The sequence below is a fragment of the Stegodyphus dumicola genome, chromosome X1 (genome assembly GCF_044657685.1).
Source record: "Stegodyphus dumicola isolate Sdum_Otavi_A_Nest chromosome X1, ASM4465768v1".
Lineage (NCBI taxonomy): Eukaryota > Metazoa > Arthropoda > Arachnida > Araneae > Eresidae > Stegodyphus > Stegodyphus dumicola.
Window position 1 is genome coordinate 136,539,332 of NC_140780.1, and position 22,812 is coordinate 136,562,143.

The window sequence follows — 22,812 nt, forward strand, 5'->3', positions numbered from 1 at the left end:
AGGTCAAACTAAAAACCCTCTCAACCTCAGAATTAATAACCATAGATCTCATATTAAAAGATTTAAAAATAATAACAATAATAGCACCAAAGATCATCAACTTACAGCTATTCTTGAACATTATTATCAACATAATTTTGATCACATAGAAATTAACGTGCTTGATATTGTTCCTAACACCAAACTTCGACTGTTTAAGGAGTCGATTTACATACTTCAAAATAAGTCACTTTATCCTTACGGACTGAATGCATATCTCAGTAATACCACTAATAGGCAGCACGAGATTTCTATATATGGACAATTCAGATTTTTTAGCACTACTACTAACAGAGGAACTAGAGGAGGTGATGCTAAAAACAAAAAATTTTTTTCGTCACAAGATCTGAAATTAATTATTCATAATCTTAATTCCTACCTTGGACATCAAGACTTCGTTAAAAATGCCATAAAACTTCTTCATACCTTTAAGAATACTACCTTATGGAATCTGATTAAAACAGTAAATCAACCGTCTCAATGCTCCAAAATAGTCAAGGATCTTATTTTAGACTTCTGCAATTTTAAACTAAAAAACAGTAATTTCTTTCGCAAAAAACTTTTTTGTACTATTCAGTTCAAACACCCTTCTTACGATAAGTTCAAAATTCCTAGCATATTCAAAAAATATCAGCACTTGCTTCCTAACCAACCTGTCCAGATTCAACCCTGTTTTAAATTTGAAAAAATCTTGGGTCAACTAGTTATAAACCACCACGTTATAAAAGATAATAACACTTGTTACTGCCAAATGCCTGTCTACGAAAAATATGTCGATCCTTTCCACCAACATATAGTCACAGGAGATCTTAATATTATAGAAAATACTGAATTACGTAACCTTATGCAACTTGGCACCAAGTTTCGTCCTACTTTCAGTCTTAATAGACACGTCTGCCTCAAACAATTCAATAATGATCTAGATAAATTTATTATTATTGCTAGTACAAGATCCAATTTACCCACTACAACTTTTCTTGAATGGAAAGCTGCACTTATAAAAGAATTTCAATGTTTGCTTTTCAAGGCGCCTAATTTCAACTCTTTACACAATAAAAAACGCCTGGAGGATCTCATTCAAAAATTGCAACATAACTTTATCATCACGAAGATTGACAAAGCAAGCAACAATTTTAGTATTATTTGACAACACTTCTACTACAACCTTCTGCATAAAGAGTTAAATAACACTTGCACTTACCAAAAAATAACTTCCAGTACTCAGATTCTTCTAAATAAATTTAAAGCACTACATAAAAGACTTAAAATACAACCCCAGAAATATAACAACAGGTTTGCAAATCTCTATGCCTTACCGAAATGTCATAAGTCTCCAATTAAATTCAGGTTCATAGCTAATAGTACTAAAAGTTATCTCAAAGAAATAGATTATCTCTTTGCGCAAAAACTTCGTATGATTCGTGAACTAATCAATAACTATGATTTTAAAGGTTTGCATTGCAACTGGATGATCTCTAGTAATGAACAAGTTCTTAAAACTCTGAATTCCCTTCAAATAGAACATATCCAATGCTACGACTTTGAAAACCTTTATACATCTCTACCACTCGAAGAAATTTTTACAAGTTTACTTGCTCTTCCAGATATATTTCCACAAATTTCTACCATTCTCAGCAACGAAAAATGGCAGCTATTCCTTACCAGCGTTCTCTTCAATAATTTTATTCAGTTTGACAATTACATCTATAAACAAGTTCAGGGAATACCTATGGGCGGGAATTTTTCAACTTCAGTTTGTGAATTATTCCTGTTCACTAAAGAACTAACCTATGTACGTTCACTCAGAACGGAAGAAAGTCTCTTTTTCCAACACATCTATAGATATATTGATGATGTCATAGCATTTAATAACTACAACAAAATAGAAAACGCTAATATCTACCCTGCTTGCTTAAAACTTAATAAAACCAATACAGAACAGCATGATATAGTCTACCTTGATTTGCATATTATTGATTACCGTTTTATTAAAGTTTACGATAAAAGAAGAGAATTTAATTTTTCCACACTTAAACTCACTAACTGGAATTCAAACATTTCCAAAAGAGTAATAATCAACACAATTTATTCTCAGCTACTTAGAATGAAAAGAATTTGCAATACTGCGGATCACTTACAAGAAGAAATACTATACTTCGTAACTATTTTAAAAAGTAACCAAATACCACATAAAATAATTAAAAATTCCCTGACCAAAGCTGGCATTAACCTTACCTAATTATAGATTTTTTGAGTTAGATAATGATTTTTTATACCTAAAGCTTCGGACGGTTTAAGAAGGATGACTAATTCAGAGAATCTATTGTAAAAATGTACAGAAAATTCTCGTTTATTCATTCTCTTTCCTCCTAAAAAATTTTGGCACTTTAATCTTAAATACTATTATGTACATATTTGTAAATTTAAATTTCTTTAGTGGCCAATATTACTGCTTTTATTAACAAATCGGGCTTTTTTCATTTTTCATAGTAGCTTGATCGCCCGCTAGCTTGAAGAATTACGACTTTTTTAACAAATTACTGTTTTTTCCTTTTTCTCATGCTTTAATGGCCTAGTTTTTATAGTTTTAGCTGAATTTGCCATTTTCACCTCGAAAGAATTTTTTCCATCCTTCTACAAGCCAAGCGCCATTTTTTTTTTTTTTTTTTGAGCTCTTCACACGGTTCACGAGGTTTCCGGCCCCCTCCGATAATAGGAGACGAGTTACAGATAACGAAAATCACTTCGCATTGGCTAAACGCCCACAACTCTTCGCTCCCCCCTACCTACGTCATCCAAAAATAAGACGCTTGAATTTAACAGCCATTTTTCTGCATGTTTCCAGAGGGACAGCTTTACATCGCCAAAGGTCAGTTTTATTGTTTCTTTTGTTACAACTTTTTCTTGGTCTTAGCAAGACCCATTGAGTTGTTCTTTTCTCAATTTTATTTTATATTTATTTTATTTTATATTGATTATTAACTACAGGTTTTCTTACAGTTTCATAAAATCTACAGTTTAAAAATTAAATTGTTAATCTTTAAGCTTGCAGACCCAGCCCGAATATATTTGTATTTTAAGGACTAATAGCTCATCGCTATTTATTTTCGTTTTGATTTTAATTTTAGACTAGATTTAGAAAATTTGTTTTTGATTTACATATTTTAACACCTTAATGTGTCTTTCTGAGCGGACGCGTCGGGAAATTGGAACAGAGAATTGAGACTATTAAAATTTCCAAGACACTTTGTCAAAAATTTTTTAGCGAAAAAGTTTCAATTGTCTGTTTCGGCGAAACGCGTAATGGGGTTAGCTTGATTCGACGTTCAAATAATTGAAATTTCCCTTGAAAAGCCTGTTTGGATATCGAATTGGGCTAATTTACCATTTTCCGCTTACTTTTTAACTTTTTCTGTTATTTAATTTTAATTTTATTGTATTTATGTTTTACATGTCTAATGATTTGCTTTTCATGTGTATTAATTTTTAAAAACGTCTTTAACCTTTTGGAGCAGCAGCTCTTGGTAACTTTTAGGCGAGCTTTCTACAATTTTTATTTTTTACTTATTTTGCAGCATATTGCGCAAGATGTTTTCTTGACCAAAATTGTTATTACTGCTTTGCTTGATAAATTATTTCTTTTTCGCAGCTATTAGCGCAAAAAATGTCATTAAGTTCTGATATAATCAGTTTTTCAGGTTTTTGAGCTTTAGCTTATAAGTTGCCGGGAACTGTTAACAGTTCCACTTTCACGATAGGTTAGTCTTCCTCCCAAAAAACACTGTAAAGCAGGCTAGCTCCCTCTTTACTTTCAATCACTGGCTCAGATAAATAACATAAAAATAATTAAATGAAGCAACCAGCTTTGAAAAACCTGTAAGGCTAATGCTACTCCGCTTCCTTCTACTGCAAGTAAAACACAATCACTTTGAAAGACATACAATTGCATCTACCAAATCACCTGTAAAGAATGTTCTCTCGCATATATAGGTCAAACTAAAAACCCTCTCAACCTCAGAATTAATAACCATAGATCTCATATTAAAAGATTTAAAAATAATAACAATAATAGCACCAAAGATCATCAACTTACAGCTATTCTTGAACATTATTATCAACATAATTTTGATCACATAGAAATTAACGTGCTTGATATTGTTCCTAACACCAAACTTCGACTGTTTAAGGAGTCGATTTACATACTTCAAAATAAGTCACTTTATCCTTACGGACTGAATGCATATCTCAGTAATACCACTAATAGGCAGCACGAGATTTCTATATATGGACAATTCAGATTTTTTAGCACTACTACTAACAGAGGAACTAGAGGAGGTGATGCTAAAAACAAAAAATTTTTTTCGTCACAAGATCTGAAATTAATTATTCATAATCTTAATTCCTACCTTGGACATCAAGACTTCGTTAAAAATGCCATAAAACTTCTTCATACCTTTAAGAATACTACCTTATGGAATCTGATTAAAACAGTAAATCAACCGTCTCAATGCTCCAAAATAGTCAAGGATCTTATTTTAGACTTCTGCAATTTTAAACTAAAAAACAGTAATTTCTTTCGCAAAAAACTTTTTTGTACTATTCAGTTCAAACACCCTTCTTACGATAAGTTCAAAATTCCTAGCATATTCAAAAAATATCAGCACTTGCTTCCTAACCAACCTGTCCAGATTCAACCCTGTTTTAAATTTGAAAAAATCTTGGGTCAACTAGTTATAAACCACCACGTTATAAAAGATAATAACACTTGTTACTGCCAAATGCCTGTCTACGAAAAATATGTCGATCCTTTCCACCAACATATAGTCACAGGAGATCTTAATATTATAGAAAATACTGAATTACGTAACCTTATGCAACTTGGCACCAAGTTTCGTCCTACTTTCAGTCTTAATAGACACGTCTGCCTCAAACAATTCAATAATGATCTAGATAAATTTATTATTATTGCTAGTACAAGATCCAATTTACCCACTACAACTTTTCTTGAATGGAAAGCTGCACTTATAAAAGAATTTCAATGTTTGCTTTTCAAGGCGCCTAATTTCAACTCTTTACACAATAAAAAACGCCTGGAGGATCTCATTCAAAAATTGCAACATAACTTTATCATCACGAAGATTGACAAAGCAAGCAACAATTTTAGTATTATTTGACAACACTTCTACTACAACCTTCTGCATAAAGAGTTAAATAACACTTGCACTTACCAAAAAATAACTTCCAGTACTCAGATTCTTCTAAATAAATTTAAAGCACTACATAAAAGACTTAAAATACAACCCCAGAAATATAACAACAGGTTTGCAAATCTCTATGCCTTACCGAAATGTCATAAGTCTCCAATTAAATTCAGGTTCATAGCTAATAGTACTAAAAGTTATCTCAAAGAAATAGATTATCTCTTTGCGCAAAAACTTCGTATGATTCGTGAACTAATCAATAACTATGATTTTAAAGGTTTGCATTGCAACTGGATGATCTCTAGTAATGAACAAGTTCTTAAAACTCTGAATTCCCTTCAAATAGAACATATCCAATGCTACGACTTTGAAAACCTTTATACATCTCTACCACTCGAAGAAATTTTTACAAGTTTACTTGCTCTTCCAGATATATTTCCACAAATTTCTACCATTCTCAGCAACGAAAAATGGCAGCTATTCCTTACCAGCGTTCTCTTCAATAATTTTATTCAGTTTGACAATTACATCTATAAACAAGTTCAGGGAATACCTATGGGCGGGAATTTTTCAACTTCAGTTTGTGAATTATTCCTGTTCACTAAAGAACTAACCTATGTACGTTCACTCAGAACGGAAGAAAGTCTCTTTTTCCAACACATCTATAGATATATTGATGATGTCATAGCATTTAATAACTACAACAAAATAGAAAACGCTAATATCTACCCTGCTTGCTTAAAACTTAATAAAACCAATACAGAACAGCATGATATAGTCTACCTTGATTTGCATATTATTGATTACCGTTTTATTAAAGTTTACGATAAAAGAAGAGAATTTAATTTTTCCACACTTAAACTCACTAACTGGAATTCAAACATTTCCAAAAGAGTAATAATCAACACAATTTATTCTCAGCTACTTAGAATGAAAAGAATTTGCAATACTGCGGATCACTTACAAGAAGAAATACTATACTTCGTAACTATTTTAAAAAGTAACCAAATACCACATAAAATAATTAAAAATTCCCTGACCAAAGCTGGCATTAACCTTACCTAATTATAGATTTTTTGAGTTAGATAATGATTTTTTATACCTAAAGCTTCGGACGGTTTAAGAAGGATGACTAATTCAGAGAATCTATTGTAAAAATGTACAGAAAATTCTCGTTTATTCATTCTCTTTCCTCCTAAAAAATTTTGGCACTTTAATCTTAAATACTATTATGTACATATTTGTAAATTTAAATTTCTTTAGTGGCCAATATTACTGCTTTTATTAACAAATCGGGCTTTTTTCATTTTTCATAGTAGCTTGATCGCCCGCTAGCTTGAAGAATTACGACTTTTTTAACAAATTACTGTTTTTTCCTTTTTCTCATGCTTTAATGGCCTAGTTTTTATAGTTTTAGCTGAATTTGCCATTTTCACCTCGAAAGAATTTTTTCCATCCTTCTACAAGCCAAGCGCCATTTTTTTTTTTTTTTTGAGCTCTTCACACGGTTCACGAGGTTTCCGGCCCCCTCCGATAATAGGAGACGAGTTACAGATAACGAAAATCACTTCGCATTGGCTAAACGCCCACAACTCTTCGCTCCCCCCTACCTACGTCATCCAAAAATAAGACGCTTGAATTTAACAGCCATTTTTCTGCATGTTTCCAGAGGGACAGCTTTACATCGCCAAAGGTCAGTTTTATTGTTTCTTTTGTTACAACTTTTTCTTGGTCTTAGCAAGACCCATTGAGTTGTTCTTTTCTCAATTTTATTTTATATTTATTTTATTTTATATTGATTATTAACTACAGGTTTTCTTACAGTTTCATAAAATCTACAGTTTAAAAATTAAATTGTTAATCTTTAAGCTTGCAGACCCAGCCCGAATATATTTGTATTTTAAGGACTAATAGCTCATCGCTATTTATTTTCGTTTTGATTTTAATTTTAGACTAGATTTAGAAAATTTGTTTTTGATTTACATATTTTAACACCTTAATGTGTCTTTCTGAGCGGACGCGTCGGGAAATTGGAACAGAGAATTGAGACTATTAAAATTTCCAAGACACTTTGTCAAAAATTTTTTAGCGAAAAAGTTTCAATTGTCTGTTTCGGCGAAACGCGTAATGGGGTTAGCTTGATTCGACGTTCAAATAATTGAAATTTCCCTTGAAAAGCCTGTTTGGATATCGAATTGGGCTAATTTACCATTTTCCGCTTACTTTTTAACTTTTTCTGTTATTTAATTTTAATTTTATTGTATTTATGTTTTACATGTCTAATGATTTGCTTTTCATGTGTATTAATTTTTAAAAACGTCTTTAACCTTTTGGAGCAGCAGCTCTTGGTAACTTTTAGGCGAGCTTTCTACAATTTATATATATATATATATATACACGTATGCATATATTTATATATATATAAATATATACATACGTATATATATATGCATACATACGTATGTATGTATACATACGTATTCATACATACAATATACATACATATGCATACATACAATATGCATACACGTATGCATATGTGTATGTGTGCATATATTATACGATTATATATTTAATACAAAGTTAAGAAAATTCTTTTACTTTTTTTACTGCTTTGATACTTTCTATTTTATAATATGTTTTTATTAGTAAAAAATTTTCTTAGATTCGTATAAAATGATAATAATGCTTTTGAGTTCTTATAAAAGTACAAAATAAAAAATATGTTACCATCTTTCTTCGGTGGTTTCATTTTGTCGTACATTTTCGAATTTTCGGGAAGGATGTCAGTAAAACTTAAGCCACCTTGTCCGGCTCCTAGTCCCCTATTAAATAACAGTTTTATTATTCAGAGATAGATGACACTGTTACATATATGTGCAAATATTTAAACCCTTTTTGCTTATAGGGAGATGATTTTAGGCTTTATTTTGCATTTAAATGAATTTGTGGCCACATATTTTGCGTATAAGTGTTTATTTCTTATACAGAGTTACAGATCTTTCAATTCTGAATCCAACAAAGTTTCATTTGTAAAAGTCGGCCAAGCAGACCACGAGATGTGGGCAACTATGTTCTTTAGTAGCAATTTTTTGTCTCCAGTTTGGCGATATTTGGCAATTTCTCGCAAACTTAAGGATTTTCTGGATGATTTGAGAAAATACATTTTCGATTCCTAAATTATCGATTCTTTCCGAAGTTTCGAGAAGCCCTTACTGCGCTATATAAGTGTGGCTCCAGAAGTTAGTTTTTAGTGAGATTTAGCTCTTAATCGAACTGAGATTTAAATTTTGCTGTGCAAATGATTTTAGAAACTGACGTTACATCACGTGCCCTAAGCAGAAATTGTTTAATTTCCACGTTCTTCTTGAGCTATTTGCGGTTATTTGTTGTGCTCTGTGTCGTAAATTTTTATAATAAATTATTAATTTCTTCATGCTTATCTGGAGTGATCATATAAAGATATATCAACGAACCCTTAGCTCGTAACAATTCGTGTTTCAGTAGTTTATTAGTTTGAATGTCAGTTGTTTATTAGTTTGAGTACCAGTTTTTTAATAGTTGACGACAATTGTTTATTAGTCTGAATACCTCATTTATGCGCCTTTATGAATAATATTAAATTACGATAAGTGGATGTTTCTGGGTTATCTCCTGCAATAGAATATTATGAGTACTGCTTATCATCTTTTCTTATTGTTTGCATTACTGCGTTTATATAATATGATGATGAATATATATGTGTTATATAAAGAGAGTTAATTATGCTTATTCATTAATAATTATTCTTAAACTTTTAATGAGCGTTATATTGTTAAATCCAGATTGTTGCAAAACATATTTAACAGAAAATCAGGACGCTATGCAAAAGCAAACGGTTATTAGGCTAAAAATGTTTTGATGAAAATGAATGCAATGATATTAAATAAGAATATTACCTGAAAAACTTAAATGAATTAGCTTCCGGACAGTTTTAAGCTAATACAGTAACAAATTTTTGTCACATCGTGGAACATGACGGTAAATCTTTTAAAATAATTAAATATCATAAGAAATTCACTTCATAGTTTCTTATGAATTATTATGTAAGGCAGTCACGAATTTAAATGAACTATAAAGAATGTCCCAAACTTCTAAGATTAAACTTTGAGGGAAAGTAGAAAACTTCGATATGGACCATAGTAACTTACGAAAGCAGATCCGGAAACGAATAGGTGGAGCTGAAAGGCAGTACTTCAGATCAGCACCTGAGACTTTCTCATTAAAGATTACACCGCCGTAACACCGAGAACACGTATCGTCTTATGAACGCTGAGTTGACGGATATGCACTTAATGTATAATTTAACTAATGCTAAGGGAACAGCTTCTGTAAAAATGCATTGGGAAAGGTATTCAATCAGACAGTGAACCACAGCACTAAATGTTTTCTCATTTGCATCAAAACCTGTATAAACATAGATCCTTCAGTATTAGGGTGTAGAATACCGGATGCCCCGATCTACCAGAATTCTCATCATAGAAGACAAATGTGTTGTATGCTGTGGGCAGTATTACAGCACAAGCACACTTGTAGAGACATTAGGATTTTTTTTAGAGCAAGAGAGATGAAAAATGAGCAAACGCCTTCGCCGGGAATCGAACCGCGGACCTCTAGAATACGCGCCTAGCAAGCAGACCACCATACCACGAAGGCATGCAAAGAAGGCGGGAGAAATATTTTATACACTTGCCGTTGACACTGTATTGAAAGCATCTCGAACCAGTTTACGGCGCGTTATGCTCGCCGCGGCCATACATCCGTTTAATTTGCATTGTGTCCACTTACTGCAGAAGGAAGTTTATCCACGAGATGTTCTTGTTATATCTTTACACCTTTTCTGTTTCCTGCTGGTGGAGTGGCCGATCATGTTTTCCTATGGTTTATACTGAGGTTCTCGACTAAGTTCCTGCAGGGAGTTTTGAGACATATTATATAATTCAAAATGCTTAGAAGCCCATTGATTACCTAAATTTAAAATATTTCAAGGCAAACAAATATTGTATCGTGCAGTAACATTTCAAGTCTCGCATTCAAGCATTATGTTGAGTAATGCCTTAACGTTAACTAAATGCTCTCATTAATGCCACATTTGTAAAACTAATAGCGATGATTTTTACGCATAGGTAATAGGATATACAGGGTAATTCTAAATTACTTTTACAAATTAAGAGGGGTGATAGTACTCACCCAGATGAGAAATAATTACCATAGAACATAGGGTTGCATTCCATTCTGAGAGGCAGAAAAGAAGAATATTAGAATTCCAATCTGAACTTACAAGAGTGTTGGGAGAGCGAATGAACGACACCAAATGTCGCACAATCAGTTTAGCGACAAATTCACAGAGAGTGCACAAAACGGATAAAACCGAAAATTTGGCGTTTAAGTGTTAATTCGAGCTCAGACTTTGATAGCTAACACTCAAATGGACATCTTTGGTTGGCAAGGTCTCAACCTCGCAAATGATTGCAACAAGTTAATTATCTAAATTATTAGGGGAAAATTATCTATTAGGGGAAAAAAACTACTTTGATATCAAGTGTCAAGGTAGCAGTTGTTTTTCTCTTAGCCATCTTCTATCCTGTCTTCCTGGACTTACTCTGCTGCGCTCATTCTACTTGAAGCGCCGTTCTGTGGGATACGAAGTTCTGACAACCGGGACGCAGAATGAGCTTTTCATGCTAATCTCGGCATGCAGCGGACGTTGGAGTTAGTTGATAATATTCAGCCCTTGATTACATGATTAACTTGTTGCAATCGTTTGCCAGATTAGGACCTTGCCAACCAAAGATGTGCATTTGAGTGTTTGCTATTAAAGTCTGAGCTCGAATTAACACTCGAACGCCAAGTTTTCGGTTTTATCCGTCTTGTGCACTCTCTATGAGTTTGTAACTAAAGTGATTGTGCAACACTGGTCTCGTTCATTCGCTCTCCCAACACTGTTGTAAGTTCAGATTGGAATTCTGATATTCTTCTTTTCTGCCTCTCAGGGTGGAATGCGACCCTATGTTCTATGATAATTATTGCTCATGCTTTAAGCCTTTTTCCAGTCTTATTTAAGTCTTACGTATTATCCCGTCGACGGAAAATCTAGGGCTAAGCAGTGCTATTTAGATCCAATTAAATGGATAAGCGTGACGTAACAACACACTCAAAATATCTGCGTTTTCTTTTGATGTAAACACGACTAATTACTGATTAGCCAAGTTTTTCTTTTTATGAACAAGAATATAAAATAACTGCTATTGCTGTATTTTGTTTCTTGTATTTTGAAAAAGTGATTTAAATTTGAGACTTGTCTGCTACAGAATAGCAAACAGTGGATTATTTTCAAAGTTATGAGATTCTATTATAAAAAAATGTGTGTATTAATGGACACGGTATGGTCAAATGCACGTGGCCGACCAAAACATAGTACTCACAGCGTACTAAGCAGAGCTTCCGGTAAAATCGGAGGTCCTGACAAAATAGTAGAAAGCGAACGAAAGACTCTTTACGGAGTGCAAAAACTAGGCTGGTCGGATAGCGATTGCTAATTACATAAAAAGGAGTCAGAATTCCGTAGGAACAATTGCCGAAACTTCGGCACAACGTCTGCCAGCTTTCATGATTTAATGGCAAACAATTTTCACGGTCGACAACATAATATGTAAGTACCCTTAGCTACTGGCTAGGTATTAAATAAGGCTGCTTTTAGCGATTAATGACACCGACATAAATTAACTAATGAAACTTATTACTAACTTATCTAAAACCGAGTAAAATAACAATTCGAATTTTTATCAAAGCTTTCATTACATGTGATTTAAAGATCCTTGACACCTTTAAAAAACTAATTGCAAAAAAAAAAAAAAAAAAAAGTATATAATAAGCATATGAAACTTGTAGTGGTTGATGCAGTAATTATTATATTATTATTATTATATTATTATTATTATTATTATTATTATTTACATCTTCTGTACTGACATTGACCATACACTGGATTTGATTAGTAATTGGTCAAAACAAGTTAAATTGAAATTCGGTTATAAGAAATGTGCTATCATGGGCATAGCTAAAAGAGGTAAAATGATTACTCTTCCAAGAGGACATATTGAAAGATATTCTTTAAAGAGTGTTCGAGAATTAAATTATCTTGGCATTTTAATTGATGATCAACTTACTTTCATTCCTCATTTGAAAGCCCACCAGCGGCCGAGCGGTAAAGTCGCTGAACACTGGTAGTTCGGTCCGAGGTTCGAATCCCGCGAATGGGCTGGCCGCATGGGCGTTTTCGTGGTTTTCCCCATGTGTAACGTGTATACGAGCCAGTTTCCCTTAGAAAGTCCTCCACTAAGGCACCCCTACCCATAGGCAGATAGCCCTCGAGGCTTTGCCATAATCACACACATACACCTCATTTGAAAAAGATTAAGATACAGTGCTCTAGTATTTTGAATAAATTATATGCAATAAAAGGCCTTAATAGCGATATAAAGAAAATATATTATAAGAGAGGGATTGAAAGAAAGATTTTATATTCGTGTGCAGCATGGTATAAAAATAATGTTAGAGTTAACAATTTGTTAATTCAAATTCAAAGGCTTGCGATGTTAAGTATTACTAAGTGTTTCAGAACAGTTTCTAATGCTTGCTTGTTTACTTTAAGTGGTTGTGAGCCAATCTATTTGATTGCTCAAAGAGACTGTATTTTATTTTATTCAAAGTATGGCAGAAGATCTGATAAGGTTTTTGATTTACAAGTGGATATTTCAAATATTGAGATCTATAAAATAGTTAATAAGGTTCATCCTGCATTATTTACTGATTATTTTTGGGATAAGAAGCTCCCTACTCGTTCTGTAGCATAGCATAACGAGATTTTTACTGATGGTTCAAAGATAGATGAAAGAGTGGATTGCTCTTTTGTAGCTTATTCAGATGGTGAAATTGGATTTATTAAAAAGTTTAGATTAGGTGATAATTCAACAGTGTTTCAGGCAGAAGTCTTTGCCATTCTTAAATCTCTGGAATGGATACTGGGGGAAGATACAAAAGAAGATGTTGATTTATTCTCGGATAGTCAAAGTGCATTACTTGCCATTGTTTCTGGAAAATCTTTTACTAAATTGGTTTATGATGCTCATGTACTTCTGATTGAAAATTTGAAAAAAAGAAATATCAATCTTCATTGGATTAAAGGTCATACTGGACACGAAGGAAATGAATTAGCTGTCACTTGTGCTAAACAAGCTACGTTGAAGAGTTCGGTTGATGTTTTTTTTTCCTACCTCTATTGAAACTTTTAAATATGCATTAAAGAACAGAATAATTGATATATGGCAGGACTTCTGGGACAAAGATTCAAAAAGAAGGTACACTTATAGATTCTTTAGAAAAGTTAATAAAAAGAGGTAATGGGTTTTTGGCCCAATTTCTAACAAATCATGCACATGTACCATTATATTATAGTAGATTTAATATTAAATATTTGAAGTGTCTATGTGGTGAACAAGAAGCTGATGTTGAGCATGTGATATTATGTGATTTGTTAAAAAATAAGTGGTTAAAGTTCTTACCATGTTTGAATACAGAAAATGATGTAAAAAATTTTCAAATTGAAAAATTTTAAAAAGGAATAATATAAATTATGAAAATTATTACTGAGTCTGAAAATGTTATATTTGAACAGTCACTATAATTTATTATTTTTATAGTTACGTTAAAAAAGTTATAAGAGTACAAGTAATCTACTGTAAATTACTTTATTATGTTTATTTTATAAATATTAATTTAAGTAAATTCAAGTTGAATTGTATTGTATGAATTCTTTTTATTGTATTATTTGTAATCAAAATAGATTGCAATTGATGTAATTTTGTTTTGTTTGTAAAATTTTATGTTTAAATAAAGGTATTTGCTGGTGAGGTCGGCAAATCTTCTCTTAGACTTAGAGTATGAGTACGGTATGTTGGTTTCATAAAATAAATTTTGAATGGTTCTAATAATCCTTGCTTTTGCCGCAAGGTAGCAGGTTTAAAATATCAGTCTTACATCTTCTGTAGCATAACTTCTCTCGCAAAAGAAGCTTTCACCTGAGCATGATAAAAAAAATTTGTTCCATCTCCAGCTTTCTAATTTTCAATATTTTGCAGCAATGCAGGCATTGGCGCAAATATGTGTGAGTGTATCTGAACAAAATATTTCCCCATATTCATTCCACCTGATGAAATTTTCAAGTCTCATGGCCATTCGTTCGCTAAATAGTATAGCCATTGATTTCTTTTTAGTGAACATATGATATATGAATGTGTACACATCGCAGGTGAAAAGCATTATAGAACTCAGTAACGAGGCAGCTCAAAAACAATTCGGAATACGAATGGTAAGGCAACTGAGAGAGTTTCGCAATCAATTCTCCTGTATATGTGGTTTGAAATTCAGTCTTAGATATGTTTCATACAACGAAAGGTTCGCGCATTGCAGTTTGGCAATGAGAGGGGGGAAAACGCTTTTGACTTCCATAATAATACCAGCAAGCTTTGTGTTTCTAATACCTATACTTTTAATGCAATTAATTTTTAAGTATGTCAAAAATGTTTGGATTATCCTGTAAGGTAACTATTTTAAACGTACCAGCTATTATGATTTCGGTTTTTGCTATAACTTCTCCTTTCCGTATTCCTCTCCAGAATGCAAATGAGCTGACTAGTATTTAAACTGAGGTTTTTCGGATTTCAAGGCAGAGCCTGTGTCTGGCTCCACTTGCAAGTTACGTGTTAATTTTCTGCCAGTCTTGTAGTTGTAATTCTTCGGCGTTGCTTTTTATCGTTGCCGACATTTTGATTTTGACGCTTCGGCCTGAGTCAGCTTCTAGTAACATTTAATTCTGTAGTCTTTAACTAATTTTCAGCGCTTAATTTAAATTTGACTGTTATATTTAGTAGCATCTCCACGAGTTGTGACCTTTATTGTAGCGCAAGCGAATGCGCTTGTGTTCTAAATTCTGTTCAAATAAAAAGATTATTTTAAACTTGTAACTCCTTTGTCTTTTTCAGACACAGCAATAATTCGCTTTACGTCTGTTAGGGTTTTTGGACTACTTAACCAGATCAAGAACAGCGCTACAACCCTATAAAATTAAAATGCAGCTTAACGTTCCCTTGCTTCTGACAGACTAAAGACCATCATATTCAAACACAATCAAAGATTCGAAACAATCAAACATTAAATTATGTACTCGGACTGTGTAACTACTCTCGTCACTAACACAATTTATAAGTGTAGTAATTTAAACCTGAATAATGCTATCATATATTTAGTTTACAGTACTGTATGGTGGAGGTTAGTATACTAGGAGAGTCGCGAATAGAATTTCCTTCGCACATTTTCAGATTGGATGCTAGCTACTCAAATTCTGCAGTGGGTTCAGTCTATTTTAAACGAATTTGCATATATGCGGAACGAGATTGAATTGAAATTAGGCGAAAAGGCATAGTAAACTAAAAGTTTAACTATTACTAAAACATAATTTTGCCTACTTTGGTGATTCTATTTTAGCAGATATTAAAGAAATTACGTTTTTAATAATCCATAAAGAATTTTAGAATGAAGTTAGATACTTTTGTGAATAAACATTCTGTTAAATACACTGCCTGACAAAGCAGATGCCTCACCATGAAAGAAATACTGGAAACAGACCGAATTTTGTATGAACTTTTAACAAATGATTTAATTTTCAAAGACGTACAATAAAGCATTTGAGTACACGGAGCATCAATAAAGTATTGCGGTCTCACTACTGGCAATATATTCTTGAATACGTCTTTGCGCTGAACCAATAAGTGTCAGAATCATGTTCTGTGGTATCATGCATCCGCGTTGTTCATGTAACCTCTCAGTTCATCTTTGTTTCTTGCAAGGAGGGAAGTATTCAATCGAAGCTCAAATCCCACGGTTGCTCGATTAGCGAGAGCTCGAGAATCAAGCTGGCCAAGGGAGCACTTCCACACATTGTAACGAATTCAGGATAAGTCAAGAATGTTTGGCCAAGCGATATCGTTTTGAAAAAGGCTTTGGTATATTCTTGAAGATACGAAAGAAGATGAGTCTACAGCGAATTATCAGCATTGCGGCATCCAGTTAATATACTAGTAATGCGCACTAAAGATGAAAGATTCAACGATGACAAGCCATGTATTGATCGAAAATAGTAGGGGCATCAGCCTGGTGGCCACGTCGGCCTCATATACCGATCATAATTTATGAGGCATAAACGACTTTCTTGCTGAAGACTTCATTGTTCCGTTCTGCTCTCCATGCATCTATGCAGTGACACCATTATAAATATGCAAAACTATGCCTTCCGCTTTATGGGAGACTTCACAAAAAATAGATGGACATCAAATCTACATCAGCCAGTCACCATGAAACTGTCTGCGACGACATTATAGCAGTGGGAAAATCCTGTACACTTTTCAATATCTCTGATTTGGATCATGAATCAGATACTAAGCGCCGGAGATGCGCTGATCGAGAAGAGCGCTGTTCTGATCGGAGGCTGTTCAATGAACTATGCTGACGGTTTCCCCAGCGTGACGTCGTATGTGGCGATTAGAGCATTTGGACGTCCATCTCCGCAGCCCTCACGACACTACATATTTCTTTCCTGGATCTAGTGTTCCCAAATCCTACCAACAGCTGTGGCATAACCTTGCACTTTATTTGCGATATGGCTCAAGGGTCAATCAGTTACATCACCTATGTGACCTATGTGACATATGTGACCTATCTATCACCTAAGTAAAATTTGTCAGATGCTGATACTAAGCCATTTTACAGGCATTATCTTATTCGTTCACTAGACTCAAAGAGAGTAGTAAAACTTTTGTGTTATAGCCGTGACTCCAGATGGTTTTGAAAGAAGTTTGAGTTCTTAAGCTACTCGTCTGCTTCTCTTGCAAATGCAATCATTTGCATAACTTATACGCAGGCACTTCTATATAAATCTGGATGGCATTCGTTTGCTTCTCCGTAGTGCGATTTTCTCTGTGAAGCTGTATATTTAATGACGTTAGTACGCACGAGGTCTATTTGCTGTCGAAGTGGATTTTCGGGGAAAACTGGTAAGTTTATTCATTATAGCTTAAAAATCACAGAATCACTCTTACAGCCTTCTTAATCTGATAGACATCGAACCCTGAACAAAATCGTTAATGTTCAGCGGTTCTAACAGTAGCTGCTTTATAAAGATGAAAACACTATTTATGGATTAAAATAACAAATTCTTCTCGATATAATAATACAGAATTCAGCATTTCTCTAGCAAAAACGTTATAAAATGAAATGTTATTCTTACTTACACGCTAAGTAACGACAGCAAAAGGCCTAATCCCAGCCAGGCGGGATGTTTGCAAAGGGGACGGATAAACCACATGCGGGATGCTGTCACGAGTCTCTGGTCCGAGCCAAGGCGAGACTTGGAAACGACAGCTCTTTCCTAAATAATCTTCTTTTCACCATTCAGGATGCCCACGCCGTAGATATACCTTATAAAACTGAAAAATAAATTTTAAAAATATGTAATTTATTATCTGTTGTGCCATAATTCTTAGGATTATATTAATACTAACTTAGTACAGTAAGACCCCGCTTAACGCTGTTTCGTTCAGCGCTGTTTCGGTTTAGCGCTCTTTTATTTCAACCCGGGGATTCTCCGAAATTGTGCGCAGCGCTAGGTTTCCAAATAACATATCCGAAACAGTGTAGTTGTGTTTCTTGCTTGGTGGACGCATTTTTATCATTTGAAACATTTGTTGACATTATTGTAAGTTTAAATTTGTATAATACTATAACGATTAATACAGTGACAAATATTATGATCTTTAGTTTTTATCATGGGTGATAATAAAAAACAAGAAAAGAAAGCAACCAGAAAAAGCATTTCACTGGAAACTCAAATGCAAGTGATTAGAAGATTAGATTCTGGTGAACGTCAATCTCAAATTAGTGCTGTATTGATTTTGGCAACTTCAACAATAAGGGCAATTCTTAAGAATAAAGAAAAAATACTGTCATCGGCAACTGCAACTACGTCAAGCTCTGCAACTAGAATTACCCGTTCTAGAAATAACATTAAAGAGGAAATGGAAAAACGACTGTCTATATGGATTGACGATGAAATTGAACGCAATATGCCATTAAGCCAATCTATCATAATGCCTTCTTAACAAAAAGGCAGAAAATTGGAAACCCAGAATAAACTGAATGATCTGACTGAGAATTTTATTTGTTTTGAAAAGTATATGCGTTTATATTGTTTTTATTTTTGTAAGAAATAAATGTTTGATTTTATTTTTATTAAAAAAAACATTATTAAATTTAATGCCTAACCATTTCTTATCCGTCTTCCCCTAACCCCATTATTTACATGTTAAGATAGCCTCGCTTAGCGCTGTTTCGCATTACGCTCTACTTCGATGGAACGTATCCCCCGCGTTAAGCGGGGTCTTACTGTATTACATTTCGGAGTCTTTGTAAAAGCCTTTACTTCAACTGAATAACGAATCGACAACGATCTTCATTTCGGCATATTTAAATAACTATTCTTAAATAAACGCACACATTAAACATCAAGACTTTTATCGAGATAACCATAAGGATTGTTCACAGTCACGAAAAGGAGAGCCAGTGCATTTTAGGTTCATTCAAAAGTCTGCATACAGGTAACCCCAGTATAACACGATTGTCATGCTTCTAAAAAATACTGAGTTATATAACTTTGTGTTATACGAGTTAAAGAACTACTACAGAAACTAGTTCTAGGTTCCAAAGTTGAAAAACAAAACTATACTCTTTCACTTTGTATTTAATAAAAAGATGTTTATTACAGCAGTTATTTGATTAAACGTTTTACATATTAAGACTACGTAATATTTTCTTCGTCAACAGTTAATGCTCATTAAACGAAGACAAATAGCCTCATTTTTTTAGCAGAAATTCGAATTTATGCTCCACTTTTCGCAAGGGGGGATTGTTATCTTCAATAATTTGCTTTTAGTTGAGAGATCTCGCTAAATTTTGTTATGGAAAGTTAAATACTGCAGGAATTCTGTTTTAAATTTTGGTATTCATTCAGTGGCAGGATTTTCGTTAAAAATACAACTGCAGTTGTTCGGATATGCGCGAAGCAATTAATTATTTTTGTTTTTCTTTTTCTATTCTTTCTAATTTTATTTTGACTTAGTAATAGTTTAGTTTAACATGCTAAGAAGGTAAGGTTCTGCCGTAGGTACTTGATAATGGCCTATGTTTGAATCGTATAAAGCGAAACATTAACGTAGAAACGTTTTGTTATAGAGACTCTTCTCCAGTTTTCGAGCCGTGTTAGAGCGAAACCGTATTAAAAAATGTGCCTGTAATACCGACTACGCTAATGACTGTTGTGTAGTCGTGCTTTCATATTCTCTGATTCAATATAAGCAGTTTCACTTATTCGCGATTTCGTGTAGTAGAGAAAAATTATCCCGCTTGGTTTAACCTTCGATCGGGATCCTCCATAGTAGCTTTAGTTCAGTAGAGAAAAATTCTCAAAGTTTCGTAAGTTATAAATCGCATGAGCAGTTACAACGGTTCATAATGTAACCTAAGTACAGGATTTCAGATATATCCAACTATATTTTCTGACGCATTTGCAATCTTGTTTTCGGTCGATAGAGCTAAATACGGAGAATGGTTGGTTTAGGTTATCTGAATATGCCGAAGCACAAAAGGAGTATTTGTCTAAGGGGAGGAATATTTTCGTGGTGGAATTTCTCAAGGAAATTGGTTCGTATTTGACAATACATATGGGTAACATTACGGAAACCAAAAAATGCACTTAGTCCATTCGTTTAGCTTTGAATTCGGGTCGAACTACCCGAATTCGAACTTTTAAGCGGCTTTTAAAAGAGAACTTGCAATTTCTTTTTCAAAAGCAGTCCTATCAACACAAACGCGGACATCTATCGTAACAACTTAAAATACAGTTTTATTATCCCAATTAAGCGAAATATGTTCTCTTCCAGGCATAAATTTCAATTCTAGAACTTTACATCACAAGCTATTTAGCTCGAATCGATTCCCACAGTTGCCTAATCGAAATGATGACATGTTAGCCCCGAGTTCAAAGTTGCTGCTGCCCGTTCTGTTAGTTACGTAATAATGTAAATGCACCTCTAAACAACAAAGCTTAATGTTCAATTGCTCCAATTTAAATGTAATAATCTTCAGATAAATGAAAAATGTTGTTTTAGAGAAACAATAACAATATACAGTGGATGGACAAAAATATGGAAACACCTTGTGAAATGCATGTTTGAAAAGAAAGATTGATTTTAATGAAATATGTAGGTGGCGCTGGCGTTTTTGACTACTGACGCCACCTATACAACTTCGTAAATGTGTTAAACAGTTCAGTTGTTGTCGGAGTACTGTTATGTGAGGTTGTCATTGCATTATGTCAGAGTTAACATACTTCGAACGTGGGCAAATTGTTGGAGCACGTATGGTAGGTGCTTCCGTAAGCAAGGTAGCCGAGGTGTTTAGTGTTTCAAGAGGTACTGTATCGAAGATTTATTCCGCATATTTGAAAAGCGGAAAAACATCATCTGCTAAATCACAGCGCGGACGAAAGTGTGTCCTGAGAGATCGTGACAGACGATCATTAAGGGAAATTGTGACAAGACCACAGCTGCAAAAGTTACTGCTGAAATGAATGTTGTGTTACCGAACCCTGTGAGTACCAAAACAATTAGAAGAGAGCTTCATAAACAGGTAATTGCTAGCCGTGCTGCAATTCAGAAGCCACTGATCAGTGATGCTAATGCCCGTAACAGGAAAAGGTGGTGTTTAAGTCATAAAGCCTGGACTATAGAGAAGTGGAAGCGAGTAATATGGTCTGACGAGTCTTCTTTCACATTGTTTCCCACTTCTGGCCGAGTTTACGTCTGGAGAACGCCATCTCAAGCCTATAATACAGACTGCTTGTTGCCAAGAGTGAAACATGGCGGGGGTTCTGTTATGGTTTGGGCAGCCATATCGTGCTTCTCTGCTAGCCCCATGATAACTGTGTCAGGGCACATGACTGCCAAGACTTATGTGAACATTTTGGCCGATCAAGTTCATTCCGTACAAACTTTGTTCCCCGATGGTGATGGTGTCTTCCAAGACGACAAAGCCCCTGTTCACACAGCTCACATTGTCCAGGACTGGTTTTCTGAGCACGAGGATGAGTTGTCACATCTCCCCTGGCCACCACAGTCACCAGACCTGAATATTATCGAACCTTTGTGGTCTACATTGGAACGGAAAGTGCGTTCTCGTTATCCACCGCCAACATCGTTATCTGAACTTGCCACCGTTTTGCAGGAAGAATGGTATAATATTCCCTTGGCAAACATACAGGAACTGTATTTATCCATTCCGAGAAGACTGCAAGCTGTTTGGGATGCCAACGGGTTTCCTACACCATATTAAGCAAAGAAACATGTTTTTTTAAAGGTGTTTCCATATTTTTGTCCAACCCCTGTATATTCATTACATCAATGTTTCTAAACATATCTATTCATTACATGAATGTTTCCAAACATATGTACTTCTTTCGCAAGTTATTTCAGAAATCCACAGTGAGAGAAATCAAAGAGAGATAAGCCAACTTATTTTCATTTCTCCATTTATCTTACTAAATATTTGGAAATGCATTTCAGCATATATTTGCATCAAAGGAAGTAGGCGCTTTGAAATATTGATCCTATAACTGAAGTATACCAGAAATTGAAGTCATAATATCAAAAACAGGTGCACATCTTTTCGGTCTGATTTGCCAAATGAAAACTTTCTCTGATTTTCTCATAACAATCAAGAATTGAGCAAAAATATAAGAAATGCTTTTTTTTTTTTTTTAATAATGTTAGAAGTGTTAGCAGTTCCGTACAGACAACAAACTTTGAATTACCAGAAAAGTCTATTCAGGGAAGTAAAAAGCAGCGAACATACACGGTTTCCATTTACGAATCTCCTGAAATTGGAAGTAAGAAAAGGAATCTGGATTGAGTTACATACATACCTTTTGTATTACAAGTACTTCCGTTTCTCAAGAGTCATTCTTCTTGCCATAATATATAGAGCAATACCTATGTTTCGGCCACCAGAGCTCTCTGCCTGTCTGTGAGATATTATTTCGCAATGGGCAGATCGTTTGCGCAGCTCGCATTTTGTTCTTGCATTCTTGCAAACGCTAATTGTAACTCTTTCGCTTTACTTTGTGCTGTGTTGTGTTCGAAAGTTCGAACTGCCGAATAAAGGTTAATCTACAGTCCACTCGCATTGATGTATTCTTATGTTTATTAATTTAAATTTAAGATACCGCTACGCTACATTATTTTGGTCGTCCTACGCCGGAGTTTCGAAGAAAAACCGCGCTTGTGATTAAGAATTCTACGTGTTCGTAATGGTGTTGATAACGCACTTTCGGTATAGAATTCTCAAGAGTTTCGCAGTGGATACAGTG

At 34.1% G+C, this 22,812-nt stretch overlaps 1 protein-coding gene across 1 annotated transcript in view; it reads right to left on the minus strand.

The window, feature by feature from the left end:
- Positions 1-22,812, minus strand: part of ort (glycine receptor ora transientless) — a 118,660-nt gene that overhangs the window by 57,882 nt on the left and 37,966 nt on the right. The window contains exons 2-3 of the mRNA XM_035364986.2: positions 17,627-17,821; positions 7,971-8,065 (exon numbers count right to left, since the gene is read on the minus strand). Of these exons, the coding sequence (XP_035220877.1) occupies positions 7,971-8,065; positions 17,627-17,700 (169 nt within the window). The 5' untranslated portion in view covers positions 17,701-17,821. The remainder of the gene's footprint in view (positions 1-7,970; positions 8,066-17,626; positions 17,822-22,812) is intronic.